At 43.2% G+C, this 22,475-nt stretch overlaps 2 protein-coding genes across 3 annotated transcripts in view; both read left to right on the top strand.

Annotated features, from left to right (window-relative positions):
- PSMD14 (proteasome 26S subunit, non-ATPase 14) overlaps positions 1-2,153 on the top strand; it is a 113,857-nt gene extending 111,704 nt beyond the window's left edge. For both annotated transcript variants that reach the window (XM_079131828.1, XM_079131827.1), the window contains one exon: positions 1,736-2,153. In XM_079131828.1, coding sequence (XP_078987954.1) covers positions 1,736-1,834 — 99 coding nt within the window. In that variant the 3' untranslated portion in view covers positions 1,835-2,153. The remainder of the gene's footprint in view (positions 1-1,735) is intronic.
- A 4,654-nt stretch (positions 2,154-6,807) lies between these two features.
- TBR1 (T-box brain transcription factor 1) lies at positions 6,808-14,708 on the top strand (the record flags this gene model as incomplete). Its single annotated transcript, XM_079132708.1, has 6 exons — positions 6,808-7,499; positions 8,080-8,234; positions 8,619-8,740; positions 9,358-9,516; positions 10,719-10,780; positions 13,850-14,708. The coding sequence occupies 6 exons, from the start codon at positions 6,808-6,810 to the stop codon at positions 14,706-14,708; spliced, it is 2,049 nt and encodes a 682-aa protein (XP_078988834.1).
- Between the last annotated feature and the right edge of the window lie 7,767 nt (positions 14,709-22,475).

The raw sequence follows: 22,475 nt of genomic DNA on the forward strand, positions 1-22,475 counted from the left end.
CATCTCACAAGCTATGTAGGTTTGGGCCAGGACCATTCTTGGATGGGAAATCTCTAAGAATCACCCAGCTGCCACAAGAAGTAATGTAGATAACTGATAAATGAGTTACCAATTCACTATAAAACCAATTACTCCTAACAGAGTAGAAGGGGCTATGGTCTGATTTTATCATATATCATAAATCAGGAAATAAAATCTTAGTACATTCTGTACTAATTTAAAAATAGATACCCCCCCAAATGAAATATAGTTCATCGTATTTTCTTGTCTTTTGTGATATCAGCTTTGTTGTCTTTTTTCACTATCTTAACCTATTATATAATATTAGATCACCATTTGGAGCCTTTACCCTTAATGGAATTCATTATTCAAATAAATTACTCTTGGAGGTTATAGTTTCATGATATGAATTTTGTTTTATTTTATAGTTAACACAAAATAAAGAACTAAAAAGTGAAACTGAAAAATGTGTAATTGACAAAGTTTAATAGTCATCAGAACCATTTTTTAAAATGTAGTGTATCTCACTGGTTGTCTGTTTTATGGCACAAGAAAACTGCCTATAGTGGAATCAAACCAATATCCTTTTCTCTTGCCAGTCTCTCTCAGAATCTTCCACCTAAAATGAATCAAGACTCATTTCTGAATTAAATAACAATAATATCATCATGTAGTTGCTTGAAATTATTTGTGGCACATTGTATCTCTGGGTTCTTTAAAGAAACCAATGTGTTGAAATTGTAGATAGAAAAGCAGAGCCAAAAAATAATTCCAATGGTGACCCTTTATTTAAAATTTAAGAATCTTGGGTATTTTGAAAATACCCATAAGAAAATAATGCTTTAAAGTTTTTGAAAAATTTTGTACTATATATATATATGCTTTATTTCAAAGCTTTCAAATCTAGCTGGAATAGTTCATTCACCATTAAACATTAATATAAATGAAATACTTCAAATTCCTTTATATCAAGCAATTTTAAGCCTCATTTCTAACTTGATCTTTTTTAAAAATTTTTTTTGATTAGGTTTAAGTTAAAGGGATTGCACCTATATAATTTTCTAGTGTATTTTTCCAAAATATCTGCATGAAAACATTCTTAACATTTTAGAATCAATCCAAATTGTTTTTAAATTTTCAACTATGGTGACTTCTGATCCAAGAATATTTTCTGAATCATTTAAAGCTCAGCTCTTGAGGTATTAAAATTATGCAGAATTCTTATTTTTACTAAAATTTGGAGAAAAAATCATGAGCATTCACATTGAACTTTTACCTATTGATATGTCTGTTTTAAATAAAGCATTCCCTCACACTCTTAAAATAACCTGAACTGGGGCTCTAGCTTGCCTAGAGTGTTTGCATGGTATTCATGAAGCCCTGGGTTGATCCATAACTCCACGAAAACTGACAAAAAAAAATGTGACCAGCAGAGAATACACATATACTCAGGCATATTCACACACATAAAAGGCATTCTTTTTTGAATCAGATGATAGTGCTTTATAGAATTCCTTGGTACTCTTTATAAAAATATCTAGCACTGATTGTAAAAATCAATTTTTCATCTTAGTGTTATTTTATTAAATTCTTACCTTTTAAACAGATTTTAAAACCCTAAGAATATAGCAGTATATTAAGGAAGCTTAGGTTATTAATTTCATCAGCTACTGAAAAAAATTTAAGTAATTTATCTTTTTTCTTTTTCTTTCTCTCTTTCTTTTTTCCCTTTTAGGATCCCAAACGTCATTTGGAAGAACATGTGGATGTACTTATGACTTCAAATATTGTCCAGTGTTTAGCAGCTATGTTGGATACTGTCGTATTTAAATAAAGCAACACAAAAAGCTACTCGTGATACTTTCAGTGTATCTTCCTCTGCTGTTCCTAATGCTCTAAATCAAGGGGACCACTGAAGGTGTATTTGGTTAAATGTAAGACATCTGGCATCATTTGCAGCACTGTAACACTTCTAGTCTCAGTTGTGCAATTACTTCTGTTTTCTTTAGTCAGGGTCTTTGCAGATTCCAAAGTTGAACAAGAATACATCAAAGTGGACAAATTTTGTTAAGATCCCATTTAATATTTGAAGAAATCAGTAGCACAAATATATTTTGATTGTTGCTTACAAAATAAAATACATTTACAATTCATGTCTCCTGAGGTCTTTTTGGCACTAGGTGGAATTGACAGAATAACATTTGACAGTGCTTTGGAAATCTTACACAGAGATGTTTCCCTTTACATTTTAAGATCTTATAAAACATCAGTGTGATAACAAAACTTCACAAATGAAAAATGATTACCATTAATGAGTGGCTACATCATGATTGAGTAACCCCCCCAAAAATGTTGACATTTTTTTGAAAGCATTTCATACAAGCTAATATTGTATATTTGATATCTTAATATACTTTCAGGATTTCAGAGGAGTATATTTGAGAAAAAGGCAATTTTAATTTAAAATTTTTCATATTTTAAGAGTACACTCCATCAACAATTTTGAAATTTCTAGGATCTAGCTACTAGAAACTCTTCTAGATTTTCATCTAAGATAGCCACAGAAGATATATAATGCCTTCAAAGCCAAATGAAGAAAGTAGCCATGGTGTGAGTTTAGAACCATGAGTTTATAAGCAATAATTTTTTTCCCCCTCTCATCTTTCCCAAACTAACTTTGAAATACTCTTTTCTGATGGAGAAAAACATTTTGACTACTGGCAGTTTTCATAAATGGCTTCAACCCTCAACCTTCTAACCTCATGTGCAAAGGTAACTGCCCTTTTTAAGACTCATACAGCACCATACTGGCTCCCCCAAGCAGAATGAAAAAAAAGATAGGGAGATATACAAAGGTTTAATTCTAGTCTGCACCCTCCCTTGGGAGAGTATTTCTAAGACTTGATGAAAGCAAGGTTTTATTTGGGGACTTAAGATTTAGACTTTACCTACTCTAGGTATTATAAATGTGGTGGACCAATTATTGTCCTACTTGAACAATTCTAGGCTCTTATTGTTTATCTAATGAAGTTACCTAAAACAAAGAAATGGCTTAAATTCCCAGTGTGTTTCATAGTATCATTTTTGGTCAAATAAGAGGAATTCTAAGCACTTCTTGCTCCACCGGTAGTTTCTTCTTTTAGATAGATGTATTTTATATAAAACATGTAATATATATTAATTCAGGTTGTTGGGGTTACCTAGCCATTTACAACTAAACTAAGGTAGAATTTTTCCTTTTGCTTAATCTGTGCAAGTTTTTTGGACATGATTTTTCCCTTTATAAGTAGAGTTCTATAATTTCACAGATATTAAAAGCTAGTTTTTTTGTAGAGTATGCCCTCAGAAGAAAGCCTGAATATTTCAAGGGCTCTGGTCTTGATATTCAGATTGGAAGATGTTGGGGGAAAATCATTTCTGCCATTTATTTTTTATTTACTTAAGTAAACTTCGAAGAAAGTGTGCAATTATTTGTTTACATCTGATTAAAAACCTGAAAGGGTTTACATAGTGCTTCTCTTTTTGCCCTTGTTTGATCACCTGATCTTCCTGATTTCCCATAGCCACATACCACTTCCTTCCCCTTGGTTCATATTGGCGACAATTCCAATTTCAGAAACTTGTTAAAATCCCTGCTAACAGAAAACCTGTTTTCTTTATAGACTGAGTCCAGTTGATCAAGAATCAGGATGTTCTGAGGGGAGAACTCAGGGAATGCCTTTGTTTTGAAATGTGCAACTGTTTCAGCAGTAGCCTGATGCCCAGTTAGACACTGAAACAACTTTAGTCACAAGCTTTGTGGTTGTGTGCACACACTTGCCCACACAGGGGTGCACGTGTACCAGGTGTGCTTATGTGAGAACTTACCCACCATGTAGAGCCAAAGCAGTTCTGGAAGCAAACCTCCAGCACAGAGATGGCCTTGCTTTCCCTCAGACTAGTGTAGAGCACTGAAAACTCCAGCCACTCTGTTCAAGTGTTGATCTGCCTTGACTAATGGCATCTGGACCTTACAGAAACATACTCCACCCCAGACCTACCATCAAGAATCCTGGGTTGGTTTATATGCAGTGGTCTACAGAAGTATGGGTCATAAATAGTTATGATCTTGAAAGTCTTCCTTTTCCTTCTTGAGCATATATCAACTCAAGACAAAGACTACATGTGATGAATCATTGAATTTAGTACTGATAGCCCAAAGTGGGTCAGAGTGCAGTTCATCTTAATTCAATTTCTTAAAAATTCAGAAGGTGCACACCATGCCTTTTCTCTCCTTTTAACACCTTAACGTGTCACTTTTGCACTCCTAATTTAAAAAAAAAAAAAAAAAAAAAAAGGCAGTTCAGGGTGCCAGGAATGGCAAAGCTGTGTATCATACTTAAGGATCTGTGTCCCATTGAGGACAGAGGAAGATACCGTTAGGAGCAGTAGAGGGAGAGGCACAGAGGAACAGGGAAGTTAATGATGGAAGAGGGGAGGAAATATAGGTGGCCAACATGGGACAAAAGCCTCTCAGGAGAACACATGGCGGTGGAAGGTCAAGAGTAGGAAAACACCCGAGTCAAATGGTGTCATAGCTCTTCTCCCCCTTCCCCGCGCCCCAATACCTCACCGGCTAAGACCCTGCTTGTTTATGAAGCCTCCTCGCCAGGAGCCGAGGTTTGCTTTCGAAGGGAAAAATGAGTCTGGCTTTATTTTTTTCTCCCAGAAAATTGCCTCGGCTCGAATCTGAGACATCTGGTCATCAACCTGTCCAGCCGAGGACCGCCCGCGCCGAGCTTTGCTCTCGGCGCCCTGCTGGAGGCCGCAGCTGGTGCCCTGTGCAGCCAAGGCGCCCAGCTCGAGTCGCGAGGCTGCGCAGTCTGGGCTCAGCGCTGACCACTCAGTCTACCGCGCTGCTTTAAATTACACCATAGCCGCAAAGCTGCGAATCTCATTAACCCCTCTTCGCCCAAGGACCCACCCAATTTGCCCAGAGCCTGTGTCCCTGAGGAAGCTGCTCCGACCCAGGGAGGCGGACACGCCTGCTCGAAAACGGCCTCCATTAGACGAGATGCCAAGGCCTCGCCTGTGGCACGGAAAGAGTGTGTGCCCCTGGGGTCTCCGCCAGAGGCGGTCACCCGGCCCTCCCTGACTCTCCCGGGCGGAGTCAACCCTGGAACCCACAGAACTGGGCCAAGCTGAGCTCGGATGCTGCGCTCCTCATTCCCGCGCGGCTCCGAGAGTGCGGGAGGAAAGCCGCGGGAGGACAGATTGATGAGTGCGGGCCACGGGAAGCAGCTTTGGACAGTTAAAGCCTCTGCTGCTCTTGGCACTCTGGTTCATATTGGCGGCTGGTCTCATCTGTAGAACAGGTACTGGGAGATCTCTTCTCCCAACACCTCGGAATTGCTTTGGGCCTCGTGCTATTTATTTGTGCCAACATCCTTTCAAATTGGTTCTTTTCTCTATTCCTCTTTAGATTCTTCTTCCTTTTAAAATTACTGGCATGGATTCTTTTTCTCCCCTCCAGATTATATAAACAGCGCGCGCGCGCGCGCGCGCGCGCATACACACACACACACACACACACGAATGTGCAGTAAGATCATTGCGTTGACACCACTTCCACTCTGTCTCCCCAGATCAGCGCTCCTGGCTAACCCATTTGCACCGGGACTCAGACTTCTCTTCTGGCGAGGCTTTTGAACCTGTCGCCAAGCCAGTACCTCGGAGAGAAGGAAGTGCAGTGAAACTGGAAGGATGCATGGTGCCTGCCCCCTGTTAGATGTTCCTCAGATAATCTGCAACCAACTTGGCTTATAAAATATTTAGTAAAGACCCGGTAAACATCACTGCAAATACATTAAGGCACTTCAGCCTGACAGCTTATGATTATTTCAAAACTTAAAAAGGAGATCATAGATAGTCACTGTTTCTATGCTCCACCAAGAAACCGAACCTTCCCGAGGTGGGTGGATGGGTGGGTGAGTTGCTGCTTTTCGTCCCCACTTCTCCCTCTTCCTCCAGCTCATCACTGTGGATCTCAGCCGCAGCGACTTATTTACGTATATAGTTTAAAAGGTGGGGGATGGGGTGGGGGCACCAAGGACACGCAGGATCTGCTCACAATGCACGGCTCAGGTGTTGTGTGCTTCTGTATTAACTGGAAAAGGCAGACTCTGGAACTTTTACAGGGCGAGAAGAGGCCACCGGCTCGCGCTTTGTATACTTTGCACTTGAAATCGTTACATTCAACTGAATATTTGGCTCATTCAGATCCGAAAAGTCTCCTAGCATCATCGAATTCCCTCCTCCGCCCCTCCGCTCTAAAGGGGGGAAGCGGGGGGAAGGTAGAAAATGTTTAGTAAATTGCACATCTTTGAATCTTCCTAAAGCAGTGGTCACAAAGCTTAAAGGTGACACAACAGTGCTCACGTAAACCAACACACATTCCCCACCCCCCCCCCAAGCCAACAATAAAATCATCCCCTTAAATTTGCCATGATCGTCGCGACCAGGAGCCAGGTGATTATCCTAATTAATGTCTATCTAATTAAATTACTGTCAGCAGTTAACCAATGGCAGGAGCCGTTTCATCGGCTGCACAAGCAGCAAGATCAAAAGTGAGCCTTTTCTGATTGCTGCATAGTGTCAATTGGCCAATCTCTTCTCCCAGGGAAAAAAAAAAAGTAAATCAAACCTTTGAGAAGCATTTGCTGGTTGAAGTGCTTTCTGTCTAGTGAGGGGGTCTGTGGATTTCTAGTTTATGATAAATAGGACTTTAAAAACGAGGGACAGGAGGGCAAGTGTTCAGGTTCTAGAGCTATGCAGCTGGAGCATTGCCTTTCTCCTTCTATCATGCTCTCCAAGAAATTTCTCAATGTGAGCAGCAGCTACCCACATTCAGGCGGATCTGAGCTTGTCTTGCACGATCATCCCATTATCTCGACCACTGACAACCTGGAGAGAAGTTCACCTTTGAAAAAAATTACCAGGGGGATGACGAATCAGTCAGATACAGACAATTTTCCTGACTCCAAGGACTCACCAGGGGACGTCCAGAGAAGTAAACTCTCTCCTGTCTTGGACGGGGTCTCTGAGCTTCGTCACAGTTTCGATGGCTCTGCTGCAGATCGCTACCTCCTATCTCAGTCCAGCCAGCCACAGTCTGCGGCCACTGCTCCCAGTGCCATGTTCCCGTACCCCGGCCAGCACGGACCGGCGCACCCCGCCTTCTCCATCGGCAGCCCCAGCCGCTACATGGCCCACCACCCGGTCATCACCAACGGAGCATACAACAGCCTCCTGTCCAACTCATCACCGCAGGGCTACCCCACCGCCGGCTACCCCTATCCACAGCAATACGGCCACTCCTACCAAGGAGCCCCGTTCTACCAGTTCTCCTCCACTCAGCCGGGGTTGGTGCCCGGCAAAGCACAGGTGTACTTGTGCAACAGGCCCCTTTGGCTGAAATTTCACCGGCACCAAACCGAGATGATCATCACCAAACAGGGAAGGTAAAGCTATATTCTTGGCTGCCGCTGTTCCAGGCGTGGCCAGGGGGCAAGCGCACCCAGGTTGTGACCGCCGCTGCAGCGACTATTTGGGGTCGGGACAGAATGGAAGGCGCTCTGGTGCGCCCTGGAGTTGGCTGGTTTTGGAAAAGGGGAAAGTGGAAGGGATGACCACCATAGTGATGTTGATAGGGGGGAGACAGCTGTAGGAACGCGGTCGGAGAGCCAGTCAATGGCTGGAGAAAGGCGAGAAAGAGGAAGAGCCCCGGCGGGCTGCCGGGTTATGGGAGGGACGCATCAACGCCTGCCTGTACCGAGAGGTGGAGGGGCAGGTCGCCAACCTTGCTCTCTACCTGAGCAGTGATACCTGTCGACTCCCCCACCCCAGCTGACTCGCTGCTCTTCCCGACTTCGGTCCCACTTCTTTCCTTTCCCACCACCCCGTTTCTAGATCCGTTAATCTACCCTTGGAGAACAAGTTTTTCTTTGCTATCTGGCGCCCCGCTTCTTGCATTTAATCTTTAACACTTATTTTCTTTTTTCCTTGTTTTCTCTCCCCCCACCCCCCGCTTAATTTAAATAGGCGCATGTTTCCTTTTTTAAGTTTTAACATTTCTGGTCTCGATCCCACGGCTCATTACAATATTTTTGTGGATGTGATTTTGGCGGATCCCAATCACTGGAGGTTTCAAGGAGGCAAATGGGTTCCTTGCGGCAAAGCGGACACCAATGTGCAAGGCAAGTCCTTCCAATTAACACTTTTTCTTGACACTTATTTAGGTGAGAATGATTAATTAAAGCCTTTGTGGACTGGCGAGCGACTTTTAAAACGATCGGCCAATGACTTCTTAAAGGAGACGAGAGGACAAGGGGGACAGACTGAGCGGCGAGAGGGGGAGGATTATGCAAAAGCTATTTTAATCATCCCCAGTTAATAGGAAGAAAGCACGGCCTTAAAAAGCCCAACTAATGGGCTTCACAGAGGAGTGAGGTGTGCGTGTGTGTGTGTGTGTGTGTGTGTGTGTGTGTGTGTACACGCGCACGCGCTCGCGCGCTGTGTAGTGAGGAGTTAGGACTGGGCAGTGCCCCGGGCATATGTAAACAACGTATTTCTTTCTCTAGGAAATCGGGTCTATATGCATCCAGATTCCCCGAACACTGGGGCTCATTGGATGCGCCAAGAAATCTCTTTTGGAAAATTAAAACTAACGAACAACAAAGGAGCTTCAAACAACAATGGGCAGGTCAGTGGCTGAAGTGCTCCTCTCTCTCTCTCTCTCTCTCTCTCTCTCTCTCTCTCTCTCTCTCTCACACACACACACACACACACACGCACACGCCCCCCCCCCCCCACACACCGTTTGACAGTATAAAACAGCAAGCGAAACTGGATGGTTGTTTGCTTCGTTAAATACTAAAAAATTGTATTTCCACCCCTCAACACCATATTAGGTCTATAAAGTTGTTCTTTTTGCTCCCCAACCCTGGCCGAATTCCGGAGTTCCCAACCTTCCCAAGTACAAATACTGATTGATTTTGAGAAGGGAACCCAACAGATCTGCAGGTTGTGAAAAATCTTTGTTCCTCCTCAGAGAAGGTCTAGGAGAAGGGATCTGAGTATCCGCGGTCGGGTTTGGTTTTTGCCAGTGCCCAGGAGGATTCTCGCTCCCAGAGGCGCGAGGGCCCATCTGCTGCAGCTAGCCGGTCACTAGCTGGGCGGGTCCCGCGGACAGTTATTTGGGGTGGCGGGGTCCAGTTTGTCCTCGCCCGGCTGTGGAGTAGCGGCCGGGCGCACACAGCCACCCGCAGGACCACCGAGTTAACACGCCGCTCGGCGCTCTCCTTTTTCTTCGCCGGACAGATGGTGGTTTTACAGTCCTTGCACAAGTACCAGCCCCGCCTGCATGTGGTGGAAGTGAACGAGGACGGCACGGAGGACACCAGCCAGCCCGGTCGCGTGCAAACATTCACTTTTCCCGAGACCCAGTTCATCGCTGTCACCGCCTACCAGAACACCGATGTAAGGAGGCCTAGAGTCTTTGCGAGCGGCTGGCGTCGCTGACATTTCCCGCACCCTCCGTAAACCCCGGCTCTTGTGGGCTCTGACGCTAACAGCACTAACATCAGCAACAGCTGGCTCTGCTGCGCCTTTTAGGTTAGGGTTAGGGGCCTGGTAGGCACTTCCCTAAATACCAAGTCGGGGACAATGCTTCCTATTTCTCTCAGACTCGGGTCACCTATGAGGTGGCCAGGATTTCTAGGGCCTCTTCTTTCGGGAGTTTTAATTTGTTCCTTAAACTAGAACAGATTAAAATCTCTCTCTCTCTCTCTCTCTCTCTCTCTCTCTCTCTCTCTCTCTCTCTCTCTCTCTCTCTCTCTCTCTCTCCCTTTTCTTTGTTTCTTTTCCTTCTTTCCTTTAGGAAACAAGCAGATCTTCCTCTGTTTTATTCTCGGCAAGCATTGGCATCTAAAAAAAGAATTTAAAAAATTTCAGAATTGATGGCTGAAATGAACAAACATCACAAGACAAGACTGGGGCTCTCCTTCAAAACAGTCTGTTCTGGGATATTAAAAAAAAACATACATTCCTATATGTGAAAATAAAATAAATCAAATTATTGGGAGCTACAGAGTTTTCTAGCACTTGAACCTCTTCAGAATTTGCATGTTTGCAAAAACTGATTTTAGTGGCTGATTTGACTACTAGGAATGATAGGGCTTTTAAATGAAAATATCAGAAATGAAAACATGTTTTTATTTTATATCAAATCCGATTTTGAGATGCAATTTGCTTGTTCCTCAGGTTGTGAATCAAAAGTGACCAACTTTTTAAAATACGGGCAAAACACTTAAAATAGGCAACATTTGGTGATGAATTCAAGGTCTCTTTAGAGATTTTTGTGCAAGTGCATTTATGTGTAACAAGCATTTTAAAAAAGTGAGTTTGAACCAACTCAGAACACACAAGAGAGTTAATTGAAAGCAATACCTCAGTTATAGAGGTCACTAATTTAAACATGTCCTTCATAACTTTCATGATACTTGCTGTTTTTTGTCTTTCCATCTACTGTCTCAAAATTTGCAGCTAGGGAAATCTTGTTATCTAATAAAGTTGTAGGCCTTAAGTCCTTGTAATAAGTGTCAGATGATATGTTCTTAAGCATGCAATCTTCCTTTATGAGAAGGTGAAGTCTCAATCATTCCCCCCTTTTCTTCCCCCAGATTACACAACTGAAAATAGATCACAACCCCTTTGCAAAAGGATTTCGGGATAATTATGACACGTAAGTGATTTTGCATGTTCCTTCTCAAATAGTGGAATTGGCCTTTAGGTCAAGGGTGGATCGTCGTGTACAAGGATTTTGGAAGTTAGAATGTGTGAGGACCGAGTTAATTGAGGTTTTTCTCTCTCTCTCTTTTTGGTTGGTTCTCCTGCTCTCTGGTGATTGTGTGGCTTGGTATTTGTGTGATTTGGGTCAGTTTTCCTCTACCTATTTTTAGCTTTCCTGGGGATTACTAAGTTGGCGGCCTCTGGGTTTGGCTGGCTGAGGAAGCTGCCCTTGTTCCTGGGTGCGGGTGTTGTATGTGGCACTGCAGATGCTCAGCTCAGATTGTCTGTGTCTGAAACGGGCAATTCTGCCTGAAAGTGCATGTGGCTCTGGCAGTTGTTACAGTCTCCTTGGCATATGTGACTTTTATTTACCCATTTCCAAGTTTTGTGTAATAGCATTTCCTATGCAAGTTTACTATGGACTGAAAAAAGAAATGTGCACCCATCACAGGCGAGTTCATAAGTAGAATTGGTTTAGTCAATTCAGACCTTGGGAAAGACTAAGATGCTGTTGCTGTGTATTATTTATAAACTTCAAAATCAAATATTTCCTCATATTTTGTATCTAAGCATGTCTCAATTAAATGCGTTGGTTCCCTTTTTTCCAGGTCTCTCTTACCTATCTGTTTTCTTCTAGCAAAAAGCTGTTCTCTGGTGGTAGAAGTAGGTGTAAACTAAATGCTTTCTGGGGGTTGTTTTGGGATTCCCACTCAGGGGCCAGTCATAGTGCTTAAGAATTCAGATAGCATTATGTAGCAAAATCTAAATCTGTATTGCAAGATCCCCCACTTTTTCTGTCTGTAGGAGAGAAGGGTACATACATCTTAGTTTCATGGTTTGGATTGAGAGCTTGGGATAGAGCTTAAAAGTTGAAGGTGTTTTTGACTAGGAATAGATTAAATGTGTGGAGAAAGAGGCAGGTGGCTGCCCCTATTCAATTTCCAGGCAGTTACCCATCTTCTCCCTTGATATTTTATAACAAATTTAAAAGAGAGTCATTGACATCACTGTCTATAACCTTCTTATGTTTCCCTCAAAAGTAGTTCAAAGGAAGCAGGTCTCATCAGTGATTCCCCAGAATAAAAACTTGACTACCCAAGTTCTCAGAACCTGAAAAGGTGGGGCCTGCACAGTGGAAAGAATGTGGCCCAGGAGACCAGGGATATTGGAGGAGAGTCCTATAGATTTTGAGCTTTTAATTCTGTTGTGAACATCTGTTCAAAAGCATTTTATTTTTCACAAATCAATCCAGTAATCCCAAGTGGTTTGGAACCTGGATGGGCATCTAAACTGTATCTTTTGCAGACTGCTTTTTTTTTTTTTTCTTTTTAAAGTATTGTGATGGTAAACAGAGAAAATATTTGTACCTTCGTAGTTATGTTCCCTTCCTGCCTCCCTCTTTTTCTCTTATTTGAAATTGGAATTAAATTTCAGGAGGGAGATTATGTGTAGTAACCAGAATGCACTTGAGCAGCCATTGCCACTCTCACCTGTCCCTCATCCTCTGTCTTCTGTTGGAAAAGCCACTTCCCTTTCTTAAATCATTATAAATTTTTCATAAATTTAAAAAATCTATATAAAAAGATACCTTGGGCTTTTAGGAGGATAGTGAAGAACTGAATGGTTTATAACATTCTCTTTCCCCTCTTATGTTAGTTATTTGGGCAGGCTTCATTTTGGAGAAATAGGGAGAGGCACAAGAGTTCCTGGGGTACTAGGAGGTTACTTGGCCACTCACCAGGGAATCTCCTCCCCAAAGGATTAAGGTCTGACAAGACTGGGGCTTTCCTTCAAAACAGTCTGTTGACTAAAGACTAAAAGACTCATGTGTGAGCTAAATAAAAAGGGAGGCATGTGTGTATGTGTATGAGCAAACACTTCTAATCTTCATCCAATCCCTGGTTCCCCCTCAATTCTAATGGGATTTCCTAGGCCCAGGGCCTAAAGTTAATTTTCATTTTATCTAAGGTAATTCCCAACAATACAAACTCTGTCTGTGATTAAGGCAAGTTATTTAGCTTCCCTTTGCCTTAGTTTACTCACCAGTAAAGTGGGGTTGTTGTAAGTTAAATAAGTTACTATCTGTACAATCTAGAGAAAACTGCCTGGCACATACAGGCTGAGTAAGGGTTAGCAATTATTAGTCGTTGATTGTTTGAGGGAGGTTGATAACTGTACTGTACGAGTTTGCCCTAAAGTTTTTGCCAAGGATGGATCAAAAACTGGGTAGAAAAGGTCGGACTAAAAAACACTTTTACTTTTTAAAGAATTTTATTGATTGAGGATGGTTGTTTCCAAATAGTCATTCTCGTTTGTTGCATTGGTAGAGGTGGGGGTTAAAGATTCACACAAGGGAAACAAGAGGCAAAAAATACATTGGAGGTTTCCATCAGCAATCCTCAGAGTCTTAGAAGACCAGTGAAGGCCAGTCTTTGGTGATTACTACCCGGATGTATGTGTTCCCCTCATCCCCCACGTAATATTCTCCCCAGGACTTTCTTAGACTATCTAGAAAATGGAGGAGCAAAATCATCTGCACAATCAAATGGACACAAAGAGGTGTTAAAATGGTGACGGGAGTGGGTATCTTGTTTAGGAATTTCGCTCAGAAACTCGCCCGCAGAGTAGAGGCCCACTGGGCAAATGCCTTAGTCCCAGTGTAACTCTGGCTCACTGTGCATACATCAGGTGGAGAAAGGGGACGAAAGCCCCCAGCGGTGCCCTTCTTGGAGTCCCCTGTATCCTTAGCAGGAGAAAGTAGGGGAAGAGGGAAGACTTCCTCTAGGTGCTCTTCGTCCTGCTCAGGTTTCTGCATAGACAAATGATCTCCTTATAAACCCACGACTTAATTTTGGGAGGATGCAGGTCCTGTGACCTTCTGTTGCATCCATTCAGTATGGCAAGGGCAAATTACAGGCGGAAGGTGTAGAGGTGGGCGAAAAGTGGAGGTATCCTTCCCTTCAGCATCCTAAAGGGACCTCCGCGCCACCCGTCGGTTCTCTCTTTCTCCCTTCCCCCGCAGGATCTACACGGGCTGCGACATGGACCGCCTGACCCCCTCGCCCAACGATTCTCCGCGCTCGCAGATTGTGCCCGGCGCTCGCTATGCCATGGCCGGCTCTTTCCTGCAGGACCAGTTCGTGAGCAACTACGCCAAGGCCCGTTTCCACCCGGGTGCAGGCGCGGGCCCCGGGCCGGGGACGGACCGCAGCGTGCCGCACACCAATGGGTTGCTGTCCCCGCAGCAGGCCGAGGACCCCGGCGCGCCATCGCCGCAGCGCTGGTTTGTGACGCCTGCAAACAACCGGCTGGACTTCGCGGCCTCGGCCTACGACACCGCCACGGACTTCGCGGGTAACGCGGCCACGCTGCTCTCCTACGCGGCAGCGGGCGTGAAGGCGCTGCCACTACAGGCAGCCGGCTGCACCGGCCGTCCGCTCGGCTACTACGCCGATCCGTCGGGCTGGGGCGCACGTAGCCCCCCGCAGTACTGCGGCGCCAAGTCGGGCTCTGTGCTGCCTTGCTGGCCCAACAGCGCCGCGGCCGCCGCGCGCATGGCGGGCGCCAACCCCTACCTGGGCGAGGAGGCCGAGGGCCTGGCCGCAGAGCGCTCGCCGCTTCCTCCCGGGACCGCCGAGGACGCCAAGCCCAAGGACCTGTCCGACTCCAGCTGGATCGAGACGCCCTCCTCCATCAAGTCCATCGACTCCAGCGACTCGGGGATTTACGAGCAGGCCAAGCGGAGGCGGATCTCGCCAGCAGACACGCCGGTGTCCGAGAGCTCGTCCCCACTCAAGAGCGAGGTGCTGGCCCAGCGGGACTGCGAGAAGAACTGCGCCAAGGACATAGGAGGCTACTACGGCTTCTACTCTCACAGCTAGGCCGCCCCTGTCTGCCAGGGGCCGCGTGCCGTCGCGGCTCGACCCCCCAGCCAGCCCCTCACAGCTCTTCCCTAGCTCCTCTTCCCCAGGCCCTACTTTGAGCACCCTCTCATTTTACCTGACCCTCGATGACCGTCTGCAGCGAATAAGTGCAGGTCTCCCACTATGATTTAACCCTGCCCCACTTTTTTTTGCACAGCCGTCTCTGCAATTAGCGCACCGATCTTCAACTTTGCTGTAAACCTTTTGGTTTTCCAACTTCATATCCTTCTGTGAAGTTATCCTTCTAATAATCCTCCTCCCCCTCGTCTTTTTGTCACCTCCTCCTCTTTTTCTTGTAATGCAACTCTTCACCTTTAGGAGACCTGGGCAATCCTGTCAGGCAGCAGCGATTCCGACTCGCCATGTCTCGGCCTCCCCATTAACCATAGGATGTTGACTCTAGAACCTGGACCCACCCAGCGCGTCCTTTCTTATCCCCGAGTGGATGGATGGATGGATGGATGGATGGATGGATGGATGGATGGATGGTAGGGATGTTAATAATTTTAGTGGAACAAAGCCTGTGAAATGATTGTACATAGTGTTAATTTATTGTAACGAATGGCTAGTTTTTATTCTCATCGTCAAGGCACAAAACCAGTTCATGCTTAACCTTTTTATTCCGTTTCCTTCCTTTTCTTTTTCTTCTCTCATTCTTCCTTTCTCTCTTTTCTCTCTATTTTCTTGTGAGATAATTAAAAACATTCTAAGAGGCTCTGGAATCATGAAATACTCGATAGTCATGGGTTTCTCACTTCTCCTCAATTCGTTGCATGAAATAATTACTCTGTGCCCTAAAGCACACAAATAGCTAAGGAGAATCTGCCCAAACACCTGTAAAGGATAGGTGTCTGTTCATAGGCAAGTAGATTAAGTGGCATGATGCCTGCAAAGCAAAGTTAACTGGAGTTGTGTTTTCCTTCCTTCCTTCTAAATAGAATAGCTCGACATCAGCAATATTATTTTGCCTTATTTGTTTTCCCCAAAGTGCCAAATCCATTACTGGTCTGTGCAGGTGCCAAATATGCTGACAAACTGTTTCTGAATATCTCTTCAGCCCCCCTCCACCTTTATATGCTGTAAATCTTTGTAATGAATACTCTACTAATGATATAGATGACTGAATTGTTGGTAACTATAGTGTAGTCTAGTGAAGATGAATTGTGTGAGTTGTATATTTTACTGCATTTTAGTTTTAAAAATGATTTCCCCCCACCACTTAGAAACAGCTGAAATTTGACTTCCTTGGGAAAACACTAGCATAATGCAAGTAAAACTGATTTCCCCCTCTAAGTCTTGTTATATTTGATAAGGAACATTAATCCCCCTGGAAATAGATTAGTAAGATTTCTAATGTTGTGTAGCAAACCTATACTTTTTTGTATTTTAAAATTAATGTGAAATATGCATCATACACAATATTCAATCTAGATTCCAGTCCATGGGGGGATTTTTTTCCTAATAGGAATTCAGGGTCTAAACGTGTGTATATTTTGGCTCTTCTGTAAATCAAATGTTGTGATTTTTATATTTGTTTCGTTTTGTCTGTGAACTGAATAATTTATACAAGTACACACTCCACTGAGAAACGTTTTGTTTTTTGCTCGTTTGTATCGTCTGTGTATACAAGTAAAATAAACCTGGTAAAACGCTAACTATGGTGTTTGAAAGCAGTTTACAGTTTGAAAATAATTATTATAGGTAATTACTTTTAAGGGTTAAGGAAGATTAGCCTGTTCCTATTGATAAGGAGTAGTATGTTCATTTGGGACCACCTCTTATTTCCTCCCTAAATTTGCTTTATAGTACTCTCAGGAATTGCTTTTTCCTTTTTTATTTACAGTTATTTAGTTCCCTGTGAGTCAAGTTTCTCTTTATTGCGCTCATCTCCCTTATCCCCCTCAGGAAAATATACGTACTTTCTTCATCATACCTCTCTGATTTTCTCTGAAGTTGAAAATGAGGCGAACAGGAAAAGTAGATCTTTAAATAAGGAGTTAAGACTTTCTTTAAATTTCACAAAGTAAGGTGGGAAGCACTGGCTGAGAGTAGGCTGTCATTTAAAGCATGGTAAGATTGGTTGTTGACGACAGGTGTCAAAAATTTCGGTCTTACTAAGAGGCCTTGGAGGTGAACGCAAACACAGAATGGACTACATTTCTTGAGTGAATGGTTTTGGGGGGTGGGATGGAGAAGGACCCATAGAACAAATCCATGGAAGGGCCATTTGTAAGCACTGAGTTTACAACTTGTTTTGGGAGGTGTCTGGAGACTATTGCTATGTCACTTCTTTAGTGGCGTTCCTGTGCCAGTTCCCACCCAGACCAGATTCCCATCCCTTGAGAACAAATACAAAAATGAGAAATTTCCGCCTGGGGGCCGCTGCGCCTTAGGCAAGGAGTTCTCAGAGTTCCACCTTCACCTCGTGGAGAAGTGATTTTTTGGACTTTGGTCTCCAAAGAGAGGTGATTCAGGAAAGTCAGAAAATGGTTTAACATTCTTGCTTAGTCTGGGCCGGCCTCAGGTTACTGGACAACATCGAGAGATTGTCCTGTGTCCCCTTTGCAGTCTGACAGAAGTAAAGAGCCTTCAAAATTCCAATTAAAAAGAAAATCTGAGGGAGGTTGAAACTGACTTGCCTTCCCTGGACAATTCCGCCACTAGACGGCGTTCCGTGGAGTTTTGTCTGCCACACAGAAAAGCGATAACTGATTCTCCTTTGTGTTTCCTTCTCCTTTCCACATCTAAGAACTAAAGAAGAGGACGAAAAGTACAAAGCATGGTGCATGTGTGGCCAGTGAAGTGGAGTAATGCACTCACTCCCCAGACCAGGGCTCGGCAGCCCAGTCGCTCTGAGGAGCAGGCGCACGTGCGGTCGCGGGGTCGCTGGGCGGCTGGGGCCAGGCCGCTGAGGCCGGGGTGGTAAGAATTCGAGGCTGCCGGGACCGCACTCAGCTCTGGGTTCCCGAGGCCTGGTCGCCGGAGAGCGCGCGCGCCGGGTGCGGCCCTTCGCCCTCGGGGCAGAGTCCCTGTGAGCCAAGGAGTGGTGTCAAGTGCGTAAACGAAGCTCTTAGGAGCTGAGGATAGATTTCACAGGAACGTAGTGCCTTGTACTGAAAGACGCGCTTTAGCTGCTATTAGGAAGTTCTTTAAAAAATTGGGGAGGTCGTTTCCCTTGCAGCTCTGCCACCATCTGCTGTGTGGACTGAGTCAGCGTGAGGTAAATTTGCCGCCACGCGCTCGGAGGCAGTGTGCTTTTTTGTCCCTTTAAAGAATCATCATTTCTCCTCGCTTCCAAGAAGTCTTGGGTGTTTAGTGAAGTGATACTGTCAATGTGTCTGAGAAGCTGCCTCTGTTCAAAGGAAACCAAGAGTTCGGGTCTGGGAGGCCTGGTGGGAATCAAAGTTCGCGTCCCAGCTTGCAATTCACATTGCCTTTTACGTCCGTGAGAGTAGTGATCAGGGTAAGGGCCGAGAGGGATGGCGAATCCTCTCTGCAAACTCGGATTTCCTCAGTTTTCAACGGTATTTTTGCAACACAGAGGAAGGAAGAAGAAAGAAGGCGAACGTGTGGTTCTTGCCTTCCCGCCACTCACAACCCCCGCCATTTTAACTCAGTTTCAGTCTCACGCGGAGCTGAGCGCGGCGGCCGGCAGGTGCCCAGAGCTGCTGCGCCCTGGTTCCTAATCTTCCAGGCGGACGCAGCCTGTCGGGGTGGACCCAGACGGATCAGAGCGCTCTGGGCGAGGGCGGCTGCAGTGGTCCTGTTCTGGCAGGCGAGGTCGCAGCTTGGCCCTGCCACGCGCGAGCCCAGGCCCGAGGGTTGAGAGTCCTGGTCCCCGCCGCGGAGCCAGGGCTGGGGCTCCCCCTGCTTCGCTGTTGGGCGTGCGTGCTGCGGCGACCCGGCTTTCCAAGACTTGGGTCCAGGTCCGGATCTAGACCCAGGTTCAGGCCGCGGGGCCGAGCGGGGGACCAGGTGGGACGCTGAGTAACCGCTCCCTTTACCCCACCGGTTGGGAAGGGCGCGCGGCCTAGGCGCTGGCCTGCAGGTGCCGCCTCCCTAGCTGTTCCTGGAAAGCCAGGCCTGGCAACTGAAGAGCAGTTAGGACTTGAGCAGCCTTTTTAGGACTAGCTGAGACTTACTGACCAGTTTGTTTTAGAAAACTAGGTTGTTTCTGTCTTTTTAGAACCGCCTTATATCACCGGAGTTTTGGAAAAGTAGTATCTTAGGGTCTATGGAGGACTTCCTGAAGCCCCTTTACCTCTTGAGTTATATTTTCTTATAAATCCCACTGCTAAAACTCTTTGTGACTCAGCTCTTTTTGTCATTCATATATATATATATATTATCTCTTTAGCTTTGAGGTTTTGGAGGATGTTCTACTTTCTGTTTAGGATGCAAATTAGGAACAAAAGCTTTGTTGAACATAGAGGCCATTTACATTCCCAGAAAATTTAAAATGCTTCATGGTGGTATTTTAACAATGTGAATATGTTTGTAAAGGAGTTTATGAAAGGGTTAGCCTGTCCTCGGTACAGCACCTTTTTTTGTGTGGCTACTGAGTTATCATGAGGCATTTGGCCATGGAATAGGGGGAAAAAAGTAGAACGTGTGATCCTGTAATAATCAAGCTTATCTGGATTCCCTTGAAAGAAACAACAACAATAAACTTATGCATAAAGAACTCAGCAACTTATAAGCCTACTGAGTCAATTCGGTTTTTAAAATATTTAATTTATTCTGGTATGTTGGCAATTGGTTGGCAAATTTTGATATCTGAAAAAATAATAGTTTAGACTAATAGCAGTGAAATCAGTTTTTACAAAGGTACCCAAGACTTTTTAAGCAAGTTGAATCTATGTGAATTATTGAAGTGATGGTCAGAGGTTTTCTTCTGTCAGAACAAGGGTCTCTAAAAGGTGACAGACAAACCAGGCAAAATTATAGGCATTGCATTATACTTGGTTTAATTCAGCTACTTTGAGACTTATGTGTCTTCCCATTTCCTGTCTTCCGCTTGCATGTTAGGTTGCCACACACTTAAAAATATATTCACTTGAAAGAAAACCCCACTGCTTTCACAATAAAGTAAACTTGATGGTGTACAAGTCACTGGTCTCATCTGAGCTGATTATATCTGCCTTGCGTGTATTTTACACCCACAGTATGGTTTGCAGCGGTGTTCAAGGCATGGCGTGAAAAATTTGATTTGAATAGTTCCATTAAAGCAATGAAAAAAGAATCCATGGCTTAATAGAGCTTCTAGTGATAGCTCCCCTTCTTACTATGCTAACTCTGAAATAAATATGTAATCTAGTATTAGGAACATGGCATTTAGAAGACCCTTGCTGGTAATATTTAATTTAATAAACATGCTAACTGTGACATTGTTAATGCAATGAAGCTTGTACCACAAGCTGATTCTTTCAGGTTGTTTGACCTATTCCTTATTACTAGATTCCTCATAAACATATCCTGAAATTTATAACTTGAATTATGCTTTAAATTATTTTGGACTTCAACTCTTTAAAAATACCTGCATGGTGGGGCACTTGTTTTATATACAAAGCTTTTATACTTGTATATCATGGCACACCTTTTACAAGGAGGAAGAGGGAAGTTTAGGAGGGAAGAGAATCTCTAGGAATATGCCCCTGATGTTTTAACCAATATAGATATTTACTCCAATACTAGTAGGAAAAAATATATGATTGTTTGGGGGCAAGAGTTGGCTCTATATTTTGATGGTTATATTGGATTTTAATACATGTCCAATTAATTGCACTTTCTTGTTAAAAAGTAAAACAAAGCTTGCCTTATATATTAGATATACAGACTTTATTAGGTTTACTTAGGTTTAGATTTAGTACATCTCTTTTTGGTGAAAGTATACTGTATTTGAAAAAGCCATTTCAATTCAATCTTACCATTTGAGGTGCCTAAAAAAAGAAGTTGACAATGTTGTTCTCAAATCACAGGGTCTTTCTAACTCACATTTAAACTTTCAAGATGTATTTGTCATTTATTTTGCCATTCCTAGTATGAAAGGAAAGGCATTTTTCAATCTTGGGAAAATTCAGAAGCAATTTTTTGGTTCTCAGTTAATTCAGTTTCATCTTAAAAGTTCAAATTTAGCAAAGCACATGTTCCCTTGTTCATGCCAAGTGTGATAAAAACTAGTCGAAAAATAAAACCATTGCAAACAAGTAGAGCACTGCACTTCACTGCACACTATACAGGCCACATCGTTTGTAGGTCTGATGTCACTGCCTGCTGGGCTGCCATTTGTGAGCACATGTAAGTCAGCCTTCAAAAGTTGATAGAAGACCCACTATTTCAGATATGTGTGTTCATATTGTGTTTGAAATATTTTCTCTGAATAGTGATATGCACACTCATGAACATTCAGCCATTTGCCATCTTCTATCAATTAAAGGTTATGCATTAGAAGGTATTTTTTTCAATGTATCTAAAATTTGAATAGCAAAGTCCCCTCTCTCCTTTGTAATACAGTCAAATTATAGGCCTCTGTGGAATTATAACTTTCTTCATTAGTTTAATCAGAGTACTGATAGTATTAATCTATAACATTTAGTTTAATATTCTTGAACTTCATTGAATAAAATATACATGCAATTTATTTAAATTCAATTAGGCATTCTGCAATCAACACAGTCATTTTATGGGAACTTTTCAGTTATTGTATAGATTTCTATTACTTTAAATTGCTTGCTCAGTTGGGAATTTACTGAAGGCCAAAGCATTATTTCTGATTAAAATTGTTTCAAAGGTGGCTAGTACTTTTATAACCTGATGTGCTTTTGAATTGAAAAATTAAAATTTTGAATATAGTTTTACCAAATAATAGCAATGTTTACTACTTAGTACCTTCCTTTGAGAAAACAGAAAATATAATGAGGACTTTAATCTTTTCAGTTTACTTATCATTGAATGCTATATATTTGTTCAAATAAAATCTTTTTTCTACCTTTGTCTTAATTTGCTATTTTTAAAATGACTGAGTTCTTAATAATTCTTAGAGCTTATTCACCTTTGGGATTCACTCTTAATTTATGCTCACATTCTGCTTTGTTCCTGTGGAGAAAGTCAAAGAAACATACTGACTTCCTCCTCAACGAATTTGTTCCTTCTTCCTCCAACTTGCTCTCTCCGACATTCATTTTGCCCTTGTTGACTCTCTTGCCAACAACTTTTTTTTAAATCTACTCTTTTTTTTTTCCCCTCACACTACTACCCTCAACCTGAATCTTTATCAAAAAATTTATGTCTGATTCATCAGTTTGCTTATTTCAGGTCAGAACTTTTATGCTTTCCCCAAAAAGCAATTGTGAAGTTTTGGGGACAAACATCAGACAAACATGTCTTTTTATTAGCTCTTCCCACTCATTTAAAAAAAATTTGTGCTTTCTCCCCTAAATGTCTCTATAATTTCACCATCTCTCTGTACTCACTTTTCTATTGTCTCATTTCTCTTTGTATTTGTGAAAGGACAACCTAATATTTTTGTATCTTTTTGGTATTTCTGTTCTCTTTACACATAATATTCTTAGCTATGTGAGGTACTTCATTTATCTCTGGTTTCTTTTGTATTTGGGATCCATCTGTCAATGCTTTCTTTGATTTGTTTTGATTCAGCTTTCTGGTTTGCACAGAGATTACAATCTTTCTTACTACATTCACCTGTGCAATGGCCTTATTGTGGAC

The sequence above is a fragment of the Sciurus vulgaris genome (assembly GCF_902686455.1).
Source record: "Sciurus vulgaris genome assembly, chromosome: 3".
Taxonomy (NCBI): Eukaryota; Metazoa; Chordata; class Mammalia; order Rodentia; family Sciuridae; genus Sciurus; species Sciurus vulgaris.